This window comes from Pogona vitticeps, chromosome 1, assembly GCF_051106095.1.
Source record: "Pogona vitticeps strain Pit_001003342236 chromosome 1, PviZW2.1, whole genome shotgun sequence".
Lineage (NCBI taxonomy): Eukaryota > Metazoa > Chordata > Lepidosauria > Squamata > Agamidae > Pogona > Pogona vitticeps.
In genome coordinates, this window is record NC_135783.1 from 297,737,705 (window position 1) to 297,754,104 (window position 16,400).

Here is a 16,400-nt window from a genome sequence, read left to right on the forward strand (position 1 = left end):
TTTTTGATCATTCAAGCCAAATTGTTTTTGTACTACAAAAGTATGTTTACTTGAAGGCAAGGCAACAGCTGCTAAGCTGATTTTTCTTTGGCTACCTGTACATTTTGCAAGGATTAAAACCAAATTCCAAAGAAGTAAAAAAATGCTTTTGTGAAGGCAGTTATATTTATTTTCCCCATACTTCCCACTAGTTTAGAATTTAATATAGAAGAATAGGGTCTAAGCCAATGTTACACATTCACAGATTCACTGTAAGAGATAAGTGTAGATCTGGTTTTTCTGTTCCATTACACTGACTGCACATTTGCAGTAGCTGTTTATCAATTCACATTTACTGATGTCTAGTTCTTTGTTGCCAACCTGATTGGAAACAGAGAAATCTGCCAATATGTTTTTAAGGTGGCAATTCTACTCCTCATCTTCTGGTTTCTCACCTACTAGAGGTTGGACATGATCATGGCTGTACTAATTTTGGGTGTGGCAAATTTAAACAGTACTATGATGTTGCATCCAAACACTTCTTAGCCAAGAAGTTCTTCTTACTACATCTATTTCCCCATTTACTGGGAAAAGACACTTGAGGAGAACTTCTTCTAGGTTGAATCCCACCTCAAAACTCTCTGAATTTGAAATTATTAAGTTACTTTCAGCGCAAGGGACAATTCTTACTTATGGGGGAAAGCAATACAGTGCTGTGTGCATAACTGGACTGGGCTCCAATTTGACTTGGTCTGTCTTAATGCAGCAGCAAAAACCAGTGAGGAGGCGGTCTCAGTTCGTCGTGAGCGCAGCACATTTAGGCGTCAGGCAGTACGGCGCCGTCACAATGCAGGGAATAACCCTACCCCTCCTTCATTGCTCATCGGCTCACCCCTCAGGTATGGTATATGTGTTCCACTGTACGTAAAGTGCATGCAGCTGATCACTGCTTCCCGCTCCTGACAGTGTTATAGAAATTCCTTTTTTTTTTTGCCTTCCCTATTTCTGTCCCTCCCTCCCTGGTTCCCTCCCCTCCTCCCCCTGGAACCAGCCACTCAGGCAACCAAACAACCAATATCTTAACTGTTATTGCATGCATTTGTGATCTTTTTGGATTGTGCATGTGTACACTATGCTGTTGATGTCTCTGCCCCTCAAAATACATAGAACAATAAATGACTTTTAAGTCAGACAAAATGCTAACACACTGACATAAAACGAGCTCTTTCATTTAAGTTTGACAGATACTCCAGTGATTTACTTCCCCCACAGACATAAGAATTACATTAAACGCTGCATCTGTCTACATACTTTTCAATATGAAAGCAAGAGATATATGATAGGTGGTTTCAATCTCTCTCTCTCTCTTTTAAATTATGCTAGATGTGTCTTAATCTGAAATTAGTGTAACTTTCTTGGGACATTATCAATAAGTTGTTGTAAAACAAATTTTTAAATGTGCTTATTTGAAGTGTTTTGCCGATTTGATTTAAATCTTTTCCTAAATTTTAATTTAAAATCCTGTTTTAAAATCTAGGTAAGATAAAATATAAAATGTCAAGGAATAAATTCTCAGTCTCCTTTTGTAATATAAAGTGTCTCATACTAAAGTACTGTAGAAATTTTAGTGCTTATAAAGAAATCTCATAGATCTTACTTTTTCTTTTGCTCTATACTATTGGATACAAGATGTACTTTAGGAAACATGCATGCATGTGAGTGTAATGTTGGAGAACTATTTCAAATTATTAAAAATTTGTCAGGAACTCAAGTTTTTTACTGTCCCATATAGGTATTCTTCAACCTTGCAATCTCACTTGTTGGGTTGGATTCAGACATATCCAAGTAGAATTTTCTATAACAGGGATTTTTCTCTCTTGTCATAGTTCCCTTTATCTCTCCTGCAAGTCTTCTGAAATGATATGTGAGGGAGACACGTGCTGTGGTGTGATGAGACCACTGGGATATTTCATTGGCATCTTTATCAAATTTAAGTGCCTTTCCACACACATGGGACATGCCTGGATCCAAGCCATTACGATTATGTTTAATAACCACCTTCCACTTAATTCTTAAGATTCTCTCTGCAGCAAGAGGAATCACCATTAATAGGCAGTGATGACTTTAAAGTAACGGTAGGCAAATTGTAGCCTAGGGGCCATATTCAGCCAAAATCCTCCCCAAGAAAAAAGAAAAAAAAAAGTGGAATGCTGGAGTTGGGGGAGCATTTCAGTGTCCCTAAGTGACTATGTGGACTCTAAAGACCTGTGGAAATAGATCAGTCCTGTTTCAAAGAATGATTTAAAGTCCATATAAAATTACACAGTAAAGAAAAAATCCTTTGCAAAAATCACAACTGTTGTACTATAAAAAGATATTGGCAGTACTATGGTGGTAAAGCCCAAGGTTGGAAGTTTAGTTCCTCACTGCGCTCCTGTGAATAGAACCAGTCTATGTGACCTTGGACAAACTGCAAGGTCCCATGGTGTGCCCCCTCCCCGCAAAGGAAATGGTAAATCAATTCTGAGTACTATCTACCTAGAAAACCCTGAAAAGGGTTGCCATAAGTCAGGTGATGATGATTTAAAAAGCTCTGGTACCTTACTACTATAGCAGTGTTGATTAAAAACATTACACTATTTTATCTTGATCTCAAAGAGTATAAAATTAGGCATATTCCTCATCTTCCTTGCTGCTTTTAAGGTAGGTAAGAAAAATATCCTTAAGAATTCTTGTGTTCTGTGGTGTTACCAGCAGAGACTTAATTAAAGTTCCCTTAGGCCAGATTCCTAATATTGGCATAATTACCACAATGAATGCGCATTGTGTGACATTTGACTTTGCAAACCCAGTTGTGACAATTAAATTTTTTTCCAAATACTTGGCCTCACAATTGGATGGAAATAGCTTATTGTATAATTGTATTCATTTTGGGCTAATAACTGCATCAAAAGTGTGTGTGGATTGTACCTGTATACATGATTATAAGCAGAGATAAACTTATTTATGAACATAATTACTTCTGCATAATGCTTGCAGGATACTGGGGACTTCTTCAAACAAGGAGAATCCTATTTGCTAAAGAAACACTTCAAAATTATATTGTGGTGGTTTGTTTTTTGTTTTCTTAATGGTTTGTTTCTCTGCACAGAAACATCTTGACAGACACCGAAGTGAGGCTATAATGAATGTGGATGAGATGTAGGGATATGGACTTCTCTTTGCTTTTTTCTTTCATCAGTGAAAATAGAAGCAGAATAGATTTGTTCAATTAAATGGTTGTGGGAGCATGACCTTGGACAGGAAAATTATGTGATACAATTTTTCTGATTAGCTGATGCTATTCTCCACCCCATATTAGTCATTGTCCCATCCTCCGTTTTCATTTGGCCTGTCCTATGTTGTTACCATGGTTCAGGATGTTGCTAAACAACAAACTTTGTCGTTGTATACCTTTTCTCATAAAAACAAAACATTCAACCACTGCTTCCCCTTCTGTATAGTTACTCTGACCCCTTGCTCTTCTTCTTTCCCCTTCTACTTCTCAGCAAAGTGAAAGAAAAGTATATGTTTTAGGAATAGGTTTAAAAAAAACATCCAGCATGTACTTAGTTACCTGCTGCCTAGGAGACAGAGCTTACAAGGTAATTCTTATTAACCATATTTAAGCAATGTATGGGATTGACTCCTAAACATTTGGTAACTTTTCAATATTGGTGGAGGAATGTACCAGGTTAGAACAGTGATAAGCCTTCTTCAGTCCAGAGTCAAAACCCATGTCAGCCAATTTAAACTAAACAAAATATGTTGGTAGACACATAGGTCTTATTTTATGCCTAGCAATCTCATTTTTCCTACTTTTAGATGGGGGATCCATTTTGGAGACTTCCGGAGATCAAGTTACCATTTTTCCATCTTCATTGAGTAGCTGAGCCACTGTTTATTTTCTTTGTCTTTTGCTACACAAGTACACATATACCTGAAGAATGCTTTTAAGTTACTTTTAGTATTTCTAGGTAACCTCAGCTCATTCTCAGCCTTTGCCTTCCTAATGTGATCCCTGCAATTTCTGGCTGTTGTCTATATTCTTCCTTTTTGGTCTGGCCTCCTTTCCACTTCCTATATGTGTTTTAATTTGTTTGTTATTTGTATTCAGTCCTCTCTGAGCTTTTTGTGAAGCCACACCAGCCTTTTTTTTTTTTTTTGGCTGTTTCCCACCTATGCTTCTTGTTGGGATTGTTTTTAGTTGTCCATTTAGAATTTCCCATTTTAGAAACCCTCACCCTTCTTGGACTCCTGCCATGGAACCTTACTTATTGTTCTGAACTCATTAAAATTGGCTTTCCTAAAATCCAGTGTACACATGTGACTACACTCTGGTTTTTTTTCCCCTTTGAAATCAAGAACTCGAGTTGAACAAGGTCATTTTCTCCCAGAGTTTCTTTTACTAACACTTCTTTCACCAGTTAGTATCTGTTTGTTAGCATCAAATCAAGGCTAGCTGCTCTAGTTTCTTGCTTCACTTTTTATAGAAAACATTTATGAGCCACCCTATAGTACTTGGTCTATTAAATGATGCTTTGAAATACCGTACTTTGAAAAAAATAATGATCACACAAATGTAATGAAGAAAATAATAAGATTTTTTTCGTAGAGAAAATAAATGCTAAATGTAAATATGGCTTTCTTTTAGCAGTTTCCATAGTGACATTAGCCAATTTTGAATCTGTTCACAATATTGTCTAAAATGTAATTTCCTCAGTAATTATGATCCTGATGGCTCTAACAATAGTTTTAGATTATGGACCTTAAGGGACGTGGTGGCGCTGCAGGCTAAACCGCAGATGCCTCTGTGCTGCAAGGTCAGAAGACCAAGCAGCCGTAAGATCGAATCCAGGTGACAGAATGAACTCCCGCCGCTTGTCCCAGCTCTTGCCGACCTAGTAGTTCGAAAGCATGTAAATGCGAGTAGATAAATAGGTACCACCTTGGTGGGAAGGTAACGGCGTTCTGTGTCTAGTCGTGCTAGCCACGTGACCACGGAAACTGTCTTCGGACAAAATGCTCTATGGCTTGGAAACGGAGATGAGCACCGCGCCCTAGAGTTGGACACGACTGGACTAAATGTCAAGGGCAACCTTTACCTTTACTTACCTTAAGCAAGAATAGATTACTTTGACCCCTCTGCACAAACACTTTTGTGAAAGCAAAAAGAAGCAATTTACTATTACTGTCTTTAGTAAAGATAGAAAACTCTGTGAAATTGTTTGAAGTTAATCATGTGGATTGCTGTGCAGTTGCACTTTCTTTGATTAGTTTAGACTCAAATGAAAGTTCCTGAAAATTTTCCCCCAAGAGCAAAAGTACTGTATCTAAGATGGCTTGTTTCCATATAGAACTAGCATACGTATATGCTTGACAGCCTTGGTATGCTCAGTACTGACTTTGTGTGCAAGAAATTGAACATTATGGGGAAGGGAAACATTGTAGATTAATCATGTTTAACTCTGAAACTTTACCGGAAAAATTAGAGTGAATTTTTTATATCAAGTTAACTTGTTAAATTATTCATTCATAAGCAGTTATCACAAACCTAGTTTCGACATTTCTTTACTCTTGTTAACTTCTGATTACAAGTATTCATCAATAGCATTTTACATATACGGTGGTTCCTCAAAACGTGTTGAATATCTTTCTTCAGGTTCACTGACTAGTAATAGTTCTTTAGCTTTAACTTATATGATTTAACAGGCATTACTTTGTAGTGCCTGTGCAAGAGTAGAGGTTCTGAAGATTTTATAGTAATAGTGCTTGTTAAATTTGTTAATTTACCTCCTGAAGTTTCCAGTTGCCAAGTAACATCACCAGAATACATCTACTGTATAGCAGCAGAAGCCAAAACGAAACCAAAAAGTCCCTGAACTATAGCTCTATAGAGTTTCTGTTTTTGTCCTTTCATTTTCTCATTTCTTTTAATTAATTTTCCTCATTTTTTATTTCTAAGGGGCTGAAACAATCTGTCATTTGTATCTGTTGGGCAATATCTGCTCTAGTGCTACTGTAAACATTTTGTGATTCCATCCCCACCCATTGTGTTGTTCTAAAGGGGCTTTGAAAAGAGGCAATGATAGACTAGTCCCATTGAAGTAAAGGGCAGCTGTGTGGTCATAACAGAATAAAATCCAAATGCAAAAAGAGGCAATATCTTTATAGACTGTATAAACTCATCACACAGTAAACAATCTTTCGTGGATTAAGCACCACTTCAGGATTGTACCAGTGTGAAGAATTTAAAGGCCAAAACTTAAACTCCAAAAGTACATGGCAATTTTTTTGGGGGGGGGGGCAGGAAAATCGCTCTTAGATGTCAAGTCCAATAGTTCTTGGCAGTTTGTCAGACTTTGCTGACTTAGATAGAAGTAAGGAATCTTGTTGCTCTTTTATGTTTGCAATTTAGAATAGAATAAAATAGGTTTCTGCACTGAAGAGATTTTTTGTTCCAGACATTCATTTGTTTCTCATTTGTCATATTACATTGACAAAACATATGTATACTATAAGTCTCTCATTCTTCAGAGTTTAAGTTAAAGATATTTCTGACAAAAGTTACTTACAGGTAATAACACTTGGTTAGATTTCGCATACTGAAAACGTTGTGCTTCTAAGACAGGTTCTGTTAATGCAATAATCAGTGTATGAAGATTCATTTTAATCAAGATTTAGAAACATGAAGGCTCAAAAGTGTGCTGAGCTGTTACTGTATGCAAATTCTGTCATAAAAATGTGCTGTATGCATGTTGTGTCAAAAAAAGTGATCAACTCTGCCATGCAGAAACATGGAATCCAAATTGTGTTCAGAAGCATGAGGCCTTTTCCGCATTAGTAAGAATAATTATTGTATACCTGATACTATTATTATCTGTTATGTGCCCTTGAGTCAAAACCAACATAAAGCAACTCTGCTAGGGCTTTCAAGGTATGTGAGATATTTAAGGAGTGATTGTACTAGTTCCACACATCACCAAGACTTTCCATGACTGAGCTGGGATTTGAACCCATTTCTCTTGAGTGGGCTCAGTGGAATGTATTTGAAGAGAAAGTTTTGAAAATTCAATGAATGTTTTCACAGTTGTATACTGTGAGAACACTCAACATCTTTGTAAAACCCAAATTTGTACTTTAAATTGGCCCTGTGCATTGTCTTTGCCACATCCAGAATTCTGAACTAAATTATCTTGACTTTGCCTGTGTGGTCTTTGTGTGCAGTCTAGATCAAAATGGAAGAATCAGTTTCAATTCTGAGATAAAAAGAAAGGATCCAGAACTCTTTGAACATATACAGAGATTCACAAGTCTGTGAGGGGAAAATAGGTTATTGTGTATTAATCTGAAAAGAAACACATTTAATTTGTTCACTAAGCATGCATAATATGATTATATTAAATGTTGGATAATTTATATTGTGAACATGAATCAAAAAGATTTTTTAATTGCCCATTTACGTAACAACCTAATTTGTCCATTGTATCACCTCAGTGTTTCAACATATATATAGGTATAATTTACTGCTTCATTTCAATAAGTACTGTTATATGACCATTAAATCTGACCATTTATTAGTTGGGAGTCATCCCCATGACTGTAACACAAATGCCATGGTACCTCAAGGCCAGAGGGAAGCAGACTGACATAAATAAATAAATAAGTAAGTAAGTAAGTAAGTAAGTAAGTAAGTAAGTAAGTAAGTAAGTAAGTAAGTAAATAAATAAATAAATAAATAAATAAATAAATAAATAAATAAATAAATAATGTACAGAGGAAACTGTGTTTGTCTCCTTGTTCGCAGTCCTAAAAGAGCTGAATTAGGTGCTCTACAGGAAGATCTGATTTCAGTTTTTCAGCTGTCACATATTTCCCTGTCAAATGAGGTTAAGGATGACCTACAAGCTTACAGTTCTCCTGCAGTGTCTGTTGAATATGCTGTCTTCCGTGCATGCTGATGTCAAAGAGCACCCACCTAGAACTCTAATGAAAGAAGAATTCTCAGCTAGGCGTGTGAGCCCAAACAAGAGACAGAAATATGTAGAAGGAAACTTTATAGAAGCATTTCCTGCAACAATTAATATTTACAATGTTGTATTTGTAATGCAACATTGCTATCAATTTTAATTCTTACTGGTATGTTCTCAGTTGCATAGGAAATACTGTGCTTTGTAATACGAATGTTTGATTTATTTATTATTTAAAATATTTCTTACCCTGCCTTTCTCCTTAAAAAGGACCCAAAGTAGCTCACATCATTAAAAGACAATATTTAAAGCTAAAAACAGTAAGTATACAAATATGAAAAAGGATTAAAGAAATACCACATTAAAAGATGGCAAACAAAAGCAACATCAAAAACGCATTCAAAACAATGAAGCACAAAAATCCATTAAAAAATTTCCCACTGAGACAGCCAGTCACTAAGAGAAACCTTGCCTGAAGAGAAAGGGTTTTGCCTGCTTGGGGAAGGAGAACAAAGATGGGGCCAGCCTGGCCTCCTGTTGGGAGGGAGTTCCAAAGTCTGGGAGCAGCAACAGAGAAGGCCCTGTCCCGTGCCCTCCTCCAAAGACACCTGTGAAGGTGGCGGGACTAAGAGAAAGGCCTCTCCTGATGCTCTTAAACCACCCAATCAGGCTTATTGAGTGAGACATGGTCCATGAGATAGAATGGACCTAAGCGGTTTAGGGCCTTATAGGTTAGAGAGGCACTTTGTTTAGAAGTTATCAGAAAAGAGGACAGTGCTGTCCTTGATAAAACCCTCTTATCAGTCTTACATTGTTCACCAGTTACTATATTATAGGTTTGCTAGTCTTATATTACGTAGCCGTTTGTGGCTCTCTCCCTCCCTGGCTCCTTCCCTTCTTCCTGTCTCTCTCTCTCTCTCTCTCTCTCTCTCTCTCTCTCTCTCTCTCTCTCTCTCTCTCTCTCTCTGTAATCCTGCAGTCCTCCCCCCCCCCATTGCAAAAAGAAAACTGCCCTCTTCTTGCTAGAAGAGAGTTTGAGGGATATATAGAGATATAGTTCTGCAGGAGAAAGTAGAGTAGTCCCATGCTGGAAAATCAATTTCAACTGAACGAGGTCACATCCTGGGGTGGGAGATAACCGTGTCTCCTTAAGAGGCCGGATGCGTTTTCTTTCAGTTTTATTTTTGCTGGAGACATTCGAAAGAAAGGCATTCCAAATACAAGCTTCATGACCCCACAGGCACGCAGGTAATAATAAAGCAACCCAAGTCTGAGGGTATAAATCAGCGATTCCCAATAAATTGCAAGGCTATAGTCAGGTCATGCTGACTGATGAAATTTTTGACTGACTCGTGAGACATTCTAAAATTTTTCAAGCCCTGCTAATCTAGTGCATCAAGCATTTGTACAGGGGCAAGGTATATATTGAAATAGTGGCTAGTATCATATTGTTATTTGCCTAAGATCATGCCATAGCTAATTGCAGCCAGGGCACATTCTCTGTCGCACAAGCAGGCATGTGACCAAACACATTGCTGAGGTTTCTCTGGGCCTTCCTTGATTAGCTGCCATTAGCTGCAGCAAGTTCCATAGACCTTATGGGAACACAAGTAGGATTTAGAAGAGGTAGCCGTATTAGTCTGTGGTAGCATGTCAGGCAAAACCAAAATTAAAAATTGTCTTCATTTTTAAATTTTTCTTCTGTTTTTGCCTGAAAAATAGGATTTTGGCCCATAAATAAATAGTGCCCCAATCTAGTGTCAAGCTAATGAAGCCAGATCTTTTTACCCTCCCTTCTGTGGCCCTTTCTTCCTCCTAAGAACTTTCTTCACAGAGTTTTTTTAGTTCTGTATGGCAGTTTTTTAAAGGGCACATCATTCTACAGGAAGCTGGAGATACTGTGTCTTCTCCATTCCACTAATGCAGACCATTCCATCAGCAGAAAAAAACAACTGGTTTACAGAAATAATACAATTTAGCCATTAGAGATGTTTTCATTCTTGTTTTAGAAATAAAATGTTGTACAGTGTACCCACTAACTGAGGCAAAGGTGGTTTTTTATTATTTTGCTCTTCAAATGTTCTTAGGCAAAAATCCCATTCCCATTTTGTTGCCAGTTTTAGTATTTTAATTTCTGTGGTAAGTGAAGTGTTAAATCTGTATCCTCTAACCTTTTGACTAATTTCATTTTACCTCCAAATATTTTATGACTGTGACTTTGGGTCCTAAATTGGTGCTTTGAGTTCAGTGTCATTTTTAAATTTTGGGTTGTATGGACCATTCTCTTCTTGCTGCACTTTAAAGCATTTCTTGCTCATAAACATAGTGGTGCCTCGCTTAGCGACGTTAATCCGTTCCGGAAAAAAACATTGCTAAGCGATTTCATCACTAAGCGATATTAAAAAGCCCATAAAAATGCATTAAAACACAATTAATGTGTTCCTATGGGCTAAAAACTAACCTTTAAGCGAAGATCCTCCATAGGGGTGGCCATTTTCGGTGCCTCTAAAGCGAGGAAACACAGTGGGTGGCCATTTTGTTTTCCCGGCGGCCATTTTGAAACCACCAATCAGCTGTTAAAAAAGGGTCACTTTGCCATGATTGCTTCCCCGCAATCATCGCAAAGCAAAAAAACCCCATAGGGACCATTGCAAAGCGATCACTTTTGCGATTGCAAAAACTCCGTTGCTAAGCGATTTCGTTGCTCAACGGAGCGATCGCTAAGCAAGGCACCACTGTATAAATATCTTCATCAACTAGTCTGCTTGGGCTGTAATTATATACTTCTTTGCCTGTTAGTAATCTGTACTGTAATTTAGGTGGAAGTAAAGATGCCTGAGAGTAAGGAATGTGTTATGGATAGTTATATGTGAATGTTCTTTAATCAATAAATTTTATGGTTTCAACAAGAAATACAGTAATATCATGAATGTAACATCTTAGATTATTAAATATCTTTTTTTCATTTTTATTTGTATGTGAATCCCACAATTACCTGATAATATACATGAGCAGCTATCATTAAAAAACCAACCATAACTTGCCTGTAGTGAGTCCATAATAAAAAAGTAAGGCTAAAATACAACTGTTAGACTTCAGATGTCTGAAGTATATAGCAGTGTTGGACATCTTGAATGTCTGCATACTTTTGTGACCGTTTGGTTGGTTTTGTTAAAGATATTGGCCAACCTTGGATTTTCCATCACTTGGCCCATTTATTGCTTCTTCCTATTTGGCTTTAAACTTGAATGAAAGAGTGAAATTTGCAGTTTGTTAGCAGAAGAGCAAAGAAATGGCATGATATATAATATCAGGAGACAGTTGTACACCTGCAGATACTACCAGGGATAGGGTTGTGTGGGGCAGAGAAATTTCTGTAATAATAAATACAAATACGTAGTGTGCTGGGAGCACTTCGGCTGATTTTATCTGCAACTTAATAGCTTGGATGTGTTGTAACACAGTCTTTGTGCATAGTGGCTCATTCACAATGTTTCTACAACCTTTTTTTAACATGATTTTAAAGTAGAAGGTTAAAAGTGCTAACTTGTTTTCTGGCTGTTGTTTCTGTGTTCTTGCCTATAATGTCTGCAACATCCATATTCTTTCGTAGCCTTCAAGATATTCAACAAGGGCAGCACTCCACAACCCAAGCCAAAGTCCAGTCCCGCCCCCATTCCCAGGCAGCAGTGCTCAGTGCTAGCGCCTCCTTGCTGGTGAGAAATGGGAGTGTCCACTTAGAAGCGTCACATGACAATGCATCTGCTGTCGGCAGCAGCAGTTTGCACGATGAACTTGGTATGCAGGTCTTAAGTAACCTTGGTGAAATCAAAGTGTTTATGCTTCAGATTTATGGCTTATAATGCACTGTAACTTTCATAGTCATGGCTTCATTTCAAAATTTTGACTGTGTATGCTTTCTGGTCCTCTTGGGTTTTTTCTTCTTCTAACCTCCCGTAGGTTTAAATTATGCTTAATAAATCATCGCCCAAAGATACAGAACTAATTCATTGTCCCTGTATTGAGTATACTTGTTGCATCAAAGTACTGTAATTCAGGATACTAAACAGCAACCTGCATGTATTGTTTTTAAATACTCTAATTAGGCATGAAGCTAAACTTTGTGTTGTGAAATTCTGCCCCCTCAGCCCTGCAGTCCCCCAATCCCCCCTTGCTCTGGAGGGTTAGGGGACACACTGGAACAGACTTGGGAGGCTTCATGTGGGAGTGGAGTGGGAATTCAGTCTGTCAGCAGTGTTCATTCCACTGGCAGAAGGACATGGTAAGAATCAATCTGTGAGGCTGTGTGTCACAGTAAATATTCATAGTAGTACATATAGAGAGATATAAATATAACGTGTTTGTGTGTGTGTATGTTAGCCTGTAGCACTAATATTCAGAATGCAAGTAATATATCAAAATGTGTTGTATTCAAAATGTTTTGCATTATGTTCAGACATTTTTAATTAAACAATATTGTTGTAAATTGTTGCCTTACAGTTCACGAGCTTTTCTACCATGAACTTTTAAAACCCTCTTGCGTTTAATTTAAATGTTAAAGGCTAAATGCAGTTTTTACTACTAATTAAACTAGACCCACTGAATCAGCTGGACTTACATTAGCAAATACAGTAACACACTTTCAGTGCATGTGTTCCATTTGGGATTTCAACTGGCTTAGTAGCAATTTCTTTTAAAATAAATTGCTTTATTTTTGACCAGTTTTATAATTTCATGTATAATTAAGGTGTTCAAGATGTCTTATTTTTTTGGTGTGTGAAACCTTTTTTCTAGTTTGTCCTTCTGTGACAGAACAAATCATTGGAGTTTGTTATTGTCATCTCATGACTGAGAATAATAAAACAAGAATTTTTACAGTATTTGGTAGGAAGTTTCTTCATAACTAGACATATTTGCTTGGGTAGTTGGCACCAGCATCATTCCCAAACCAAGGTTGATAAGTGGCTATAGGCATCACACTGTTAGTGCTAGCTTTCAGGTATGGCCATATGTGGAAGCCCTGAAGACTATCAGTGCGGAATACCGTCACTAAATGCAGAGGAAAACAAAGTTGCCTCCTCTGTTCCTTCTCCAAAGTGTTATGACTAGAAATGGAAAAGATATCAATGCTATATTTGTTCCCTGGTTGGAATTCGGAACTGTCAGTCATAAAACTGTTCTGCCCTCCTCCCCCACGCTTCCTTGGTATTTTCTGTATTTGGAGGCCTTTATATATTTAGGACAGAAGGTGTCTCTTTCTGTGTTCCTTGGATCAGTCAGGAACATTCAGGAGGACCAATATTTGTTTCATTGGGAATTAGAAGGTTTTTGCTTCTTTTCAAGCAGATACCTAATATGGCTAATTTATTTCTCTGCAATACAGTGACACTCTTTTTTTTTTGCCTCCCATAATGAGAATTTTGCATATTTGTGAGAGCATTTTTTTCTGCTTCACTTCACGAAGGAAAAATACATTTTTACAGAGACGTTTTGTGAAAAATGCAAAATATTTGACAGAAAAGTACTTACTAGGTGTTGCATTATTGTGCTGGAGGTGAGGAATTTCACAGGAGCTAGCTGTTATGAATCACAGTAAGAAGATAATTAACAAGATTTCTTTATATCTGTAGTACTACTCAATTTATGAAGCAAACGTGAATTGTTTTTCTGGCACACATATATGGCTTCATTCATGCACATAACTCAGTAGCTTAGGGGCTCAACCATCTTTTTATAGACTAATTTGTACTACTTATTTAAAATATTACCGGAGCAGACATGGTCTTCTTTGTCATCTCTTTTGTGATTCAGTATGAAAGAAATAGAAATCAGATATTGAGGAAGCTGTATGGGTTTGAGCAGTTGGGACAGTTTTGAATTCTTTTCCTTCATAAAAAGAAGCTGTACACCCAGAGCTAAAGCATGAATGCTGTTAAAGAAGATTTAAAGTGCAAGCAGATGCCACCTACCATTCTTCTCGAATACTGCAGAATCAATGGATGTTTTGTTGGAGCTTCTTTGTGCTCCAACCAAGGTTTCTGTTGCTAATCCCTAGTGCAATTTCCATCATTGGCTCATGGTCCATTTATTTATTTATTTATTTAATTTATATGCCACCCACTCTACCCAAAGGTCTCTGGGCGGCTTACAACAATTCAAATTCAAATTAAAATACAGTAAAAGATAAAATGATTAAAATACAATTAAAATTGCTATCAAGACCCACAGTTGATGTTATTTCAATTAAAAGCCTTCTGGAACAAGAAGGTTTTGACCTGGCGCCGAAATAAACCATTGGTTTAGTCTAATTACATTGTAGAAGATGTGTTTTAGGCTATGCCATAGCTGAATTTGCTACTCTCCTCTTTACGTTCAAAGTTGATGGGCAGAGAAAGCAACAGGAGATACAACAGGAGCAGAAAGCAACAGGAGCTGAATTTGCTACTTTCCTCTTTACGTTCAAAGTTGATGGGCAGAGAAAGCAACAGGAGATACACAGTGAAGTTCTTCTGTTTCCAGCTACCAAATGGTGCATCTTTGTTCAATTCACATTATTCTCCCTGAAGGACTATGTCTGATTAATTGTTATATTGTAATTCTCTGAATCAGGAAATCAGAATTTTATAACTTTCTATGATCTGGCAAGCTTCTCCCTTTCTTGGCTGAAAATCCAATGTCAGAGCAGGAATTGGATCCAGGAAGATCTGTGGCTGTGAGCATGCTATGCAATGAGGTTTTTAACACCTGCCCCCAACAGAAGCTACCTGAACTATGTCAAAACCTGTTTTTACTCCTTGGATCAAATTTGAAAAGGAAATCGCTTCAATAGAGAACGCAATTTGAAAGAGAGGTTGATCCCTGCTGTATGTTCTATAAGCTGTTGCATATTCTTATTAGAACGTCCACTGTGGAGGTTTTCCCCTCATCGGTTGATCATTGGTTTTCTCTTCCTGTCAATTTTAGGGTTCCTTATGTCTCAGATTGATTTTTATGAAGGTAGATTCAGATAACCAGGAGAATTGCTTGGAAGTTTGTCATAGGGCACCCGCCATGTAGGGAGACAGTTATCTATAGTTTTGAACACACCATCAGTTATTAGTGCTTCTTAGCATTGCTTGAAAGTAAAAGGAAGCAGGCAGAGGGATGATGCCTTCATGGTTAGAGGTATCAGGTAACAATATCCCCATATGGTTAACTTAGAAGTGGCTAGTGTCATTTCCACAATCTGAATCTTACCTTGAAAAGACACATTTTCTGGTATTAGATGCTTAATTTACCATGTTTCTCAATAACTTATCATGTTGTTGTGGTGTAATAATTTCACCCTTTGGTTTCAGTCTGGAGTCTCTTGGGTATTCCTGTGTCCAAAGCAACTGTTCTGATGACTAGAACTGAAGTGATAAAAGTATTTAAATGACAAATCTTCTCCTCAGAGATAATACCATAAGACGCACCTCTCCATAAGACGCACCAAATTTTTAGGAGAAGAAAACAGGAAAAAATAATCTGTTTTCTTCGCTCCATAAGACGCACAGACTTTCTACCTCCCTGTTTTGTGGGGGGAAAGTGCGTCTTATAGTGCGAAAAATACGGTAACTTAAGAGTTCCTGACCGTATGAGTTACTGTATGTGGCCTAGTAGTTCCACTAGTAAATAATGTACTGTACTCCATGGCATTGTTTATTCTGAGTGATGCTGTAGCAAACCTGACAGACATATTCTGTCTTTACGTAATGTCAACATCTTGGATGGAATAAATTTTAGGATGACGAGCCACAAAAAGTTAGATGAACTCAAATCAGTCTTTTTCAGTTTTTAAATTATATTTTGTTTTTGAGGAGAAAACCTTCTGGGAACAGTTGGAGTATGGGAAATAGAAAATAATGAATTATTTTCACTTTCTCAGCTCCATGGGGCAGGGGACAAGCTCACTACATGTTTTGCTTCGAGTAATGTGGGTTGGGCCCTGCTTGCCGCTTGTCAGAAAAATGTACCCCCACCTTGTTCCTCTAGAAATGGAGTAGACTGCCATTTATTTGGTGACCAGTGCAAGAAAAATTGTGGTAGTAACCCTCCTGGGCAGTTTGCTATAATATTAGAGAAACAGTTATTTTGATTTTTACTTATTAGAGCTAACAAAACCCAAATTTAAATGTGACTGTCAGATTGCGCTTTTGATAACAGTGTGCCTCACAGGATCTCTTAATAGTTTGGAGTTGTTACAGTTCTGACAATTGGAATTACTAGTTGCATAGTAATAGAACAGCGGTAGTTGTTCAGAAGTTTAGTTTTTGGAATTACAAGTTTTTCTTGCATTGTCATTATTAGATTTTATTATTGGCTGAAATCCTGTTATATAGCCCGCATGATAACTGAGATGAACGTCATAATCAAATTTCTGCAAATTTCTGT

At 37.4% G+C, this 16,400-nt stretch overlaps 1 protein-coding gene across 7 annotated transcripts in view; it reads left to right on the forward strand.

The window, feature by feature from the left end:
- The window catches only part of PCNX1 (pecanex 1), a 117,895-nt gene that overhangs the window by 45,250 nt on the left and 56,245 nt on the right, over positions 1–16,400 (forward strand). For 4 of the 7 annotated variants that reach the window (XM_020788508.3, XM_020788509.3, XM_078390715.1 and 1 more), the window contains 2 exons: positions 746–878; positions 11,602–11,786. The exons of 2 other annotated variants lie outside the window; for them this stretch is intronic. In XM_020788508.3, the coding sequence (XP_020644167.3) occupies positions 746–878; positions 11,602–11,786 (318 nt within the window). The remainder of the gene's footprint in view (positions 1–745; positions 879–11,601; positions 11,787–16,400) is intronic. One more of the 7 variants, XM_078390696.1, reaches the window with a different exon arrangement.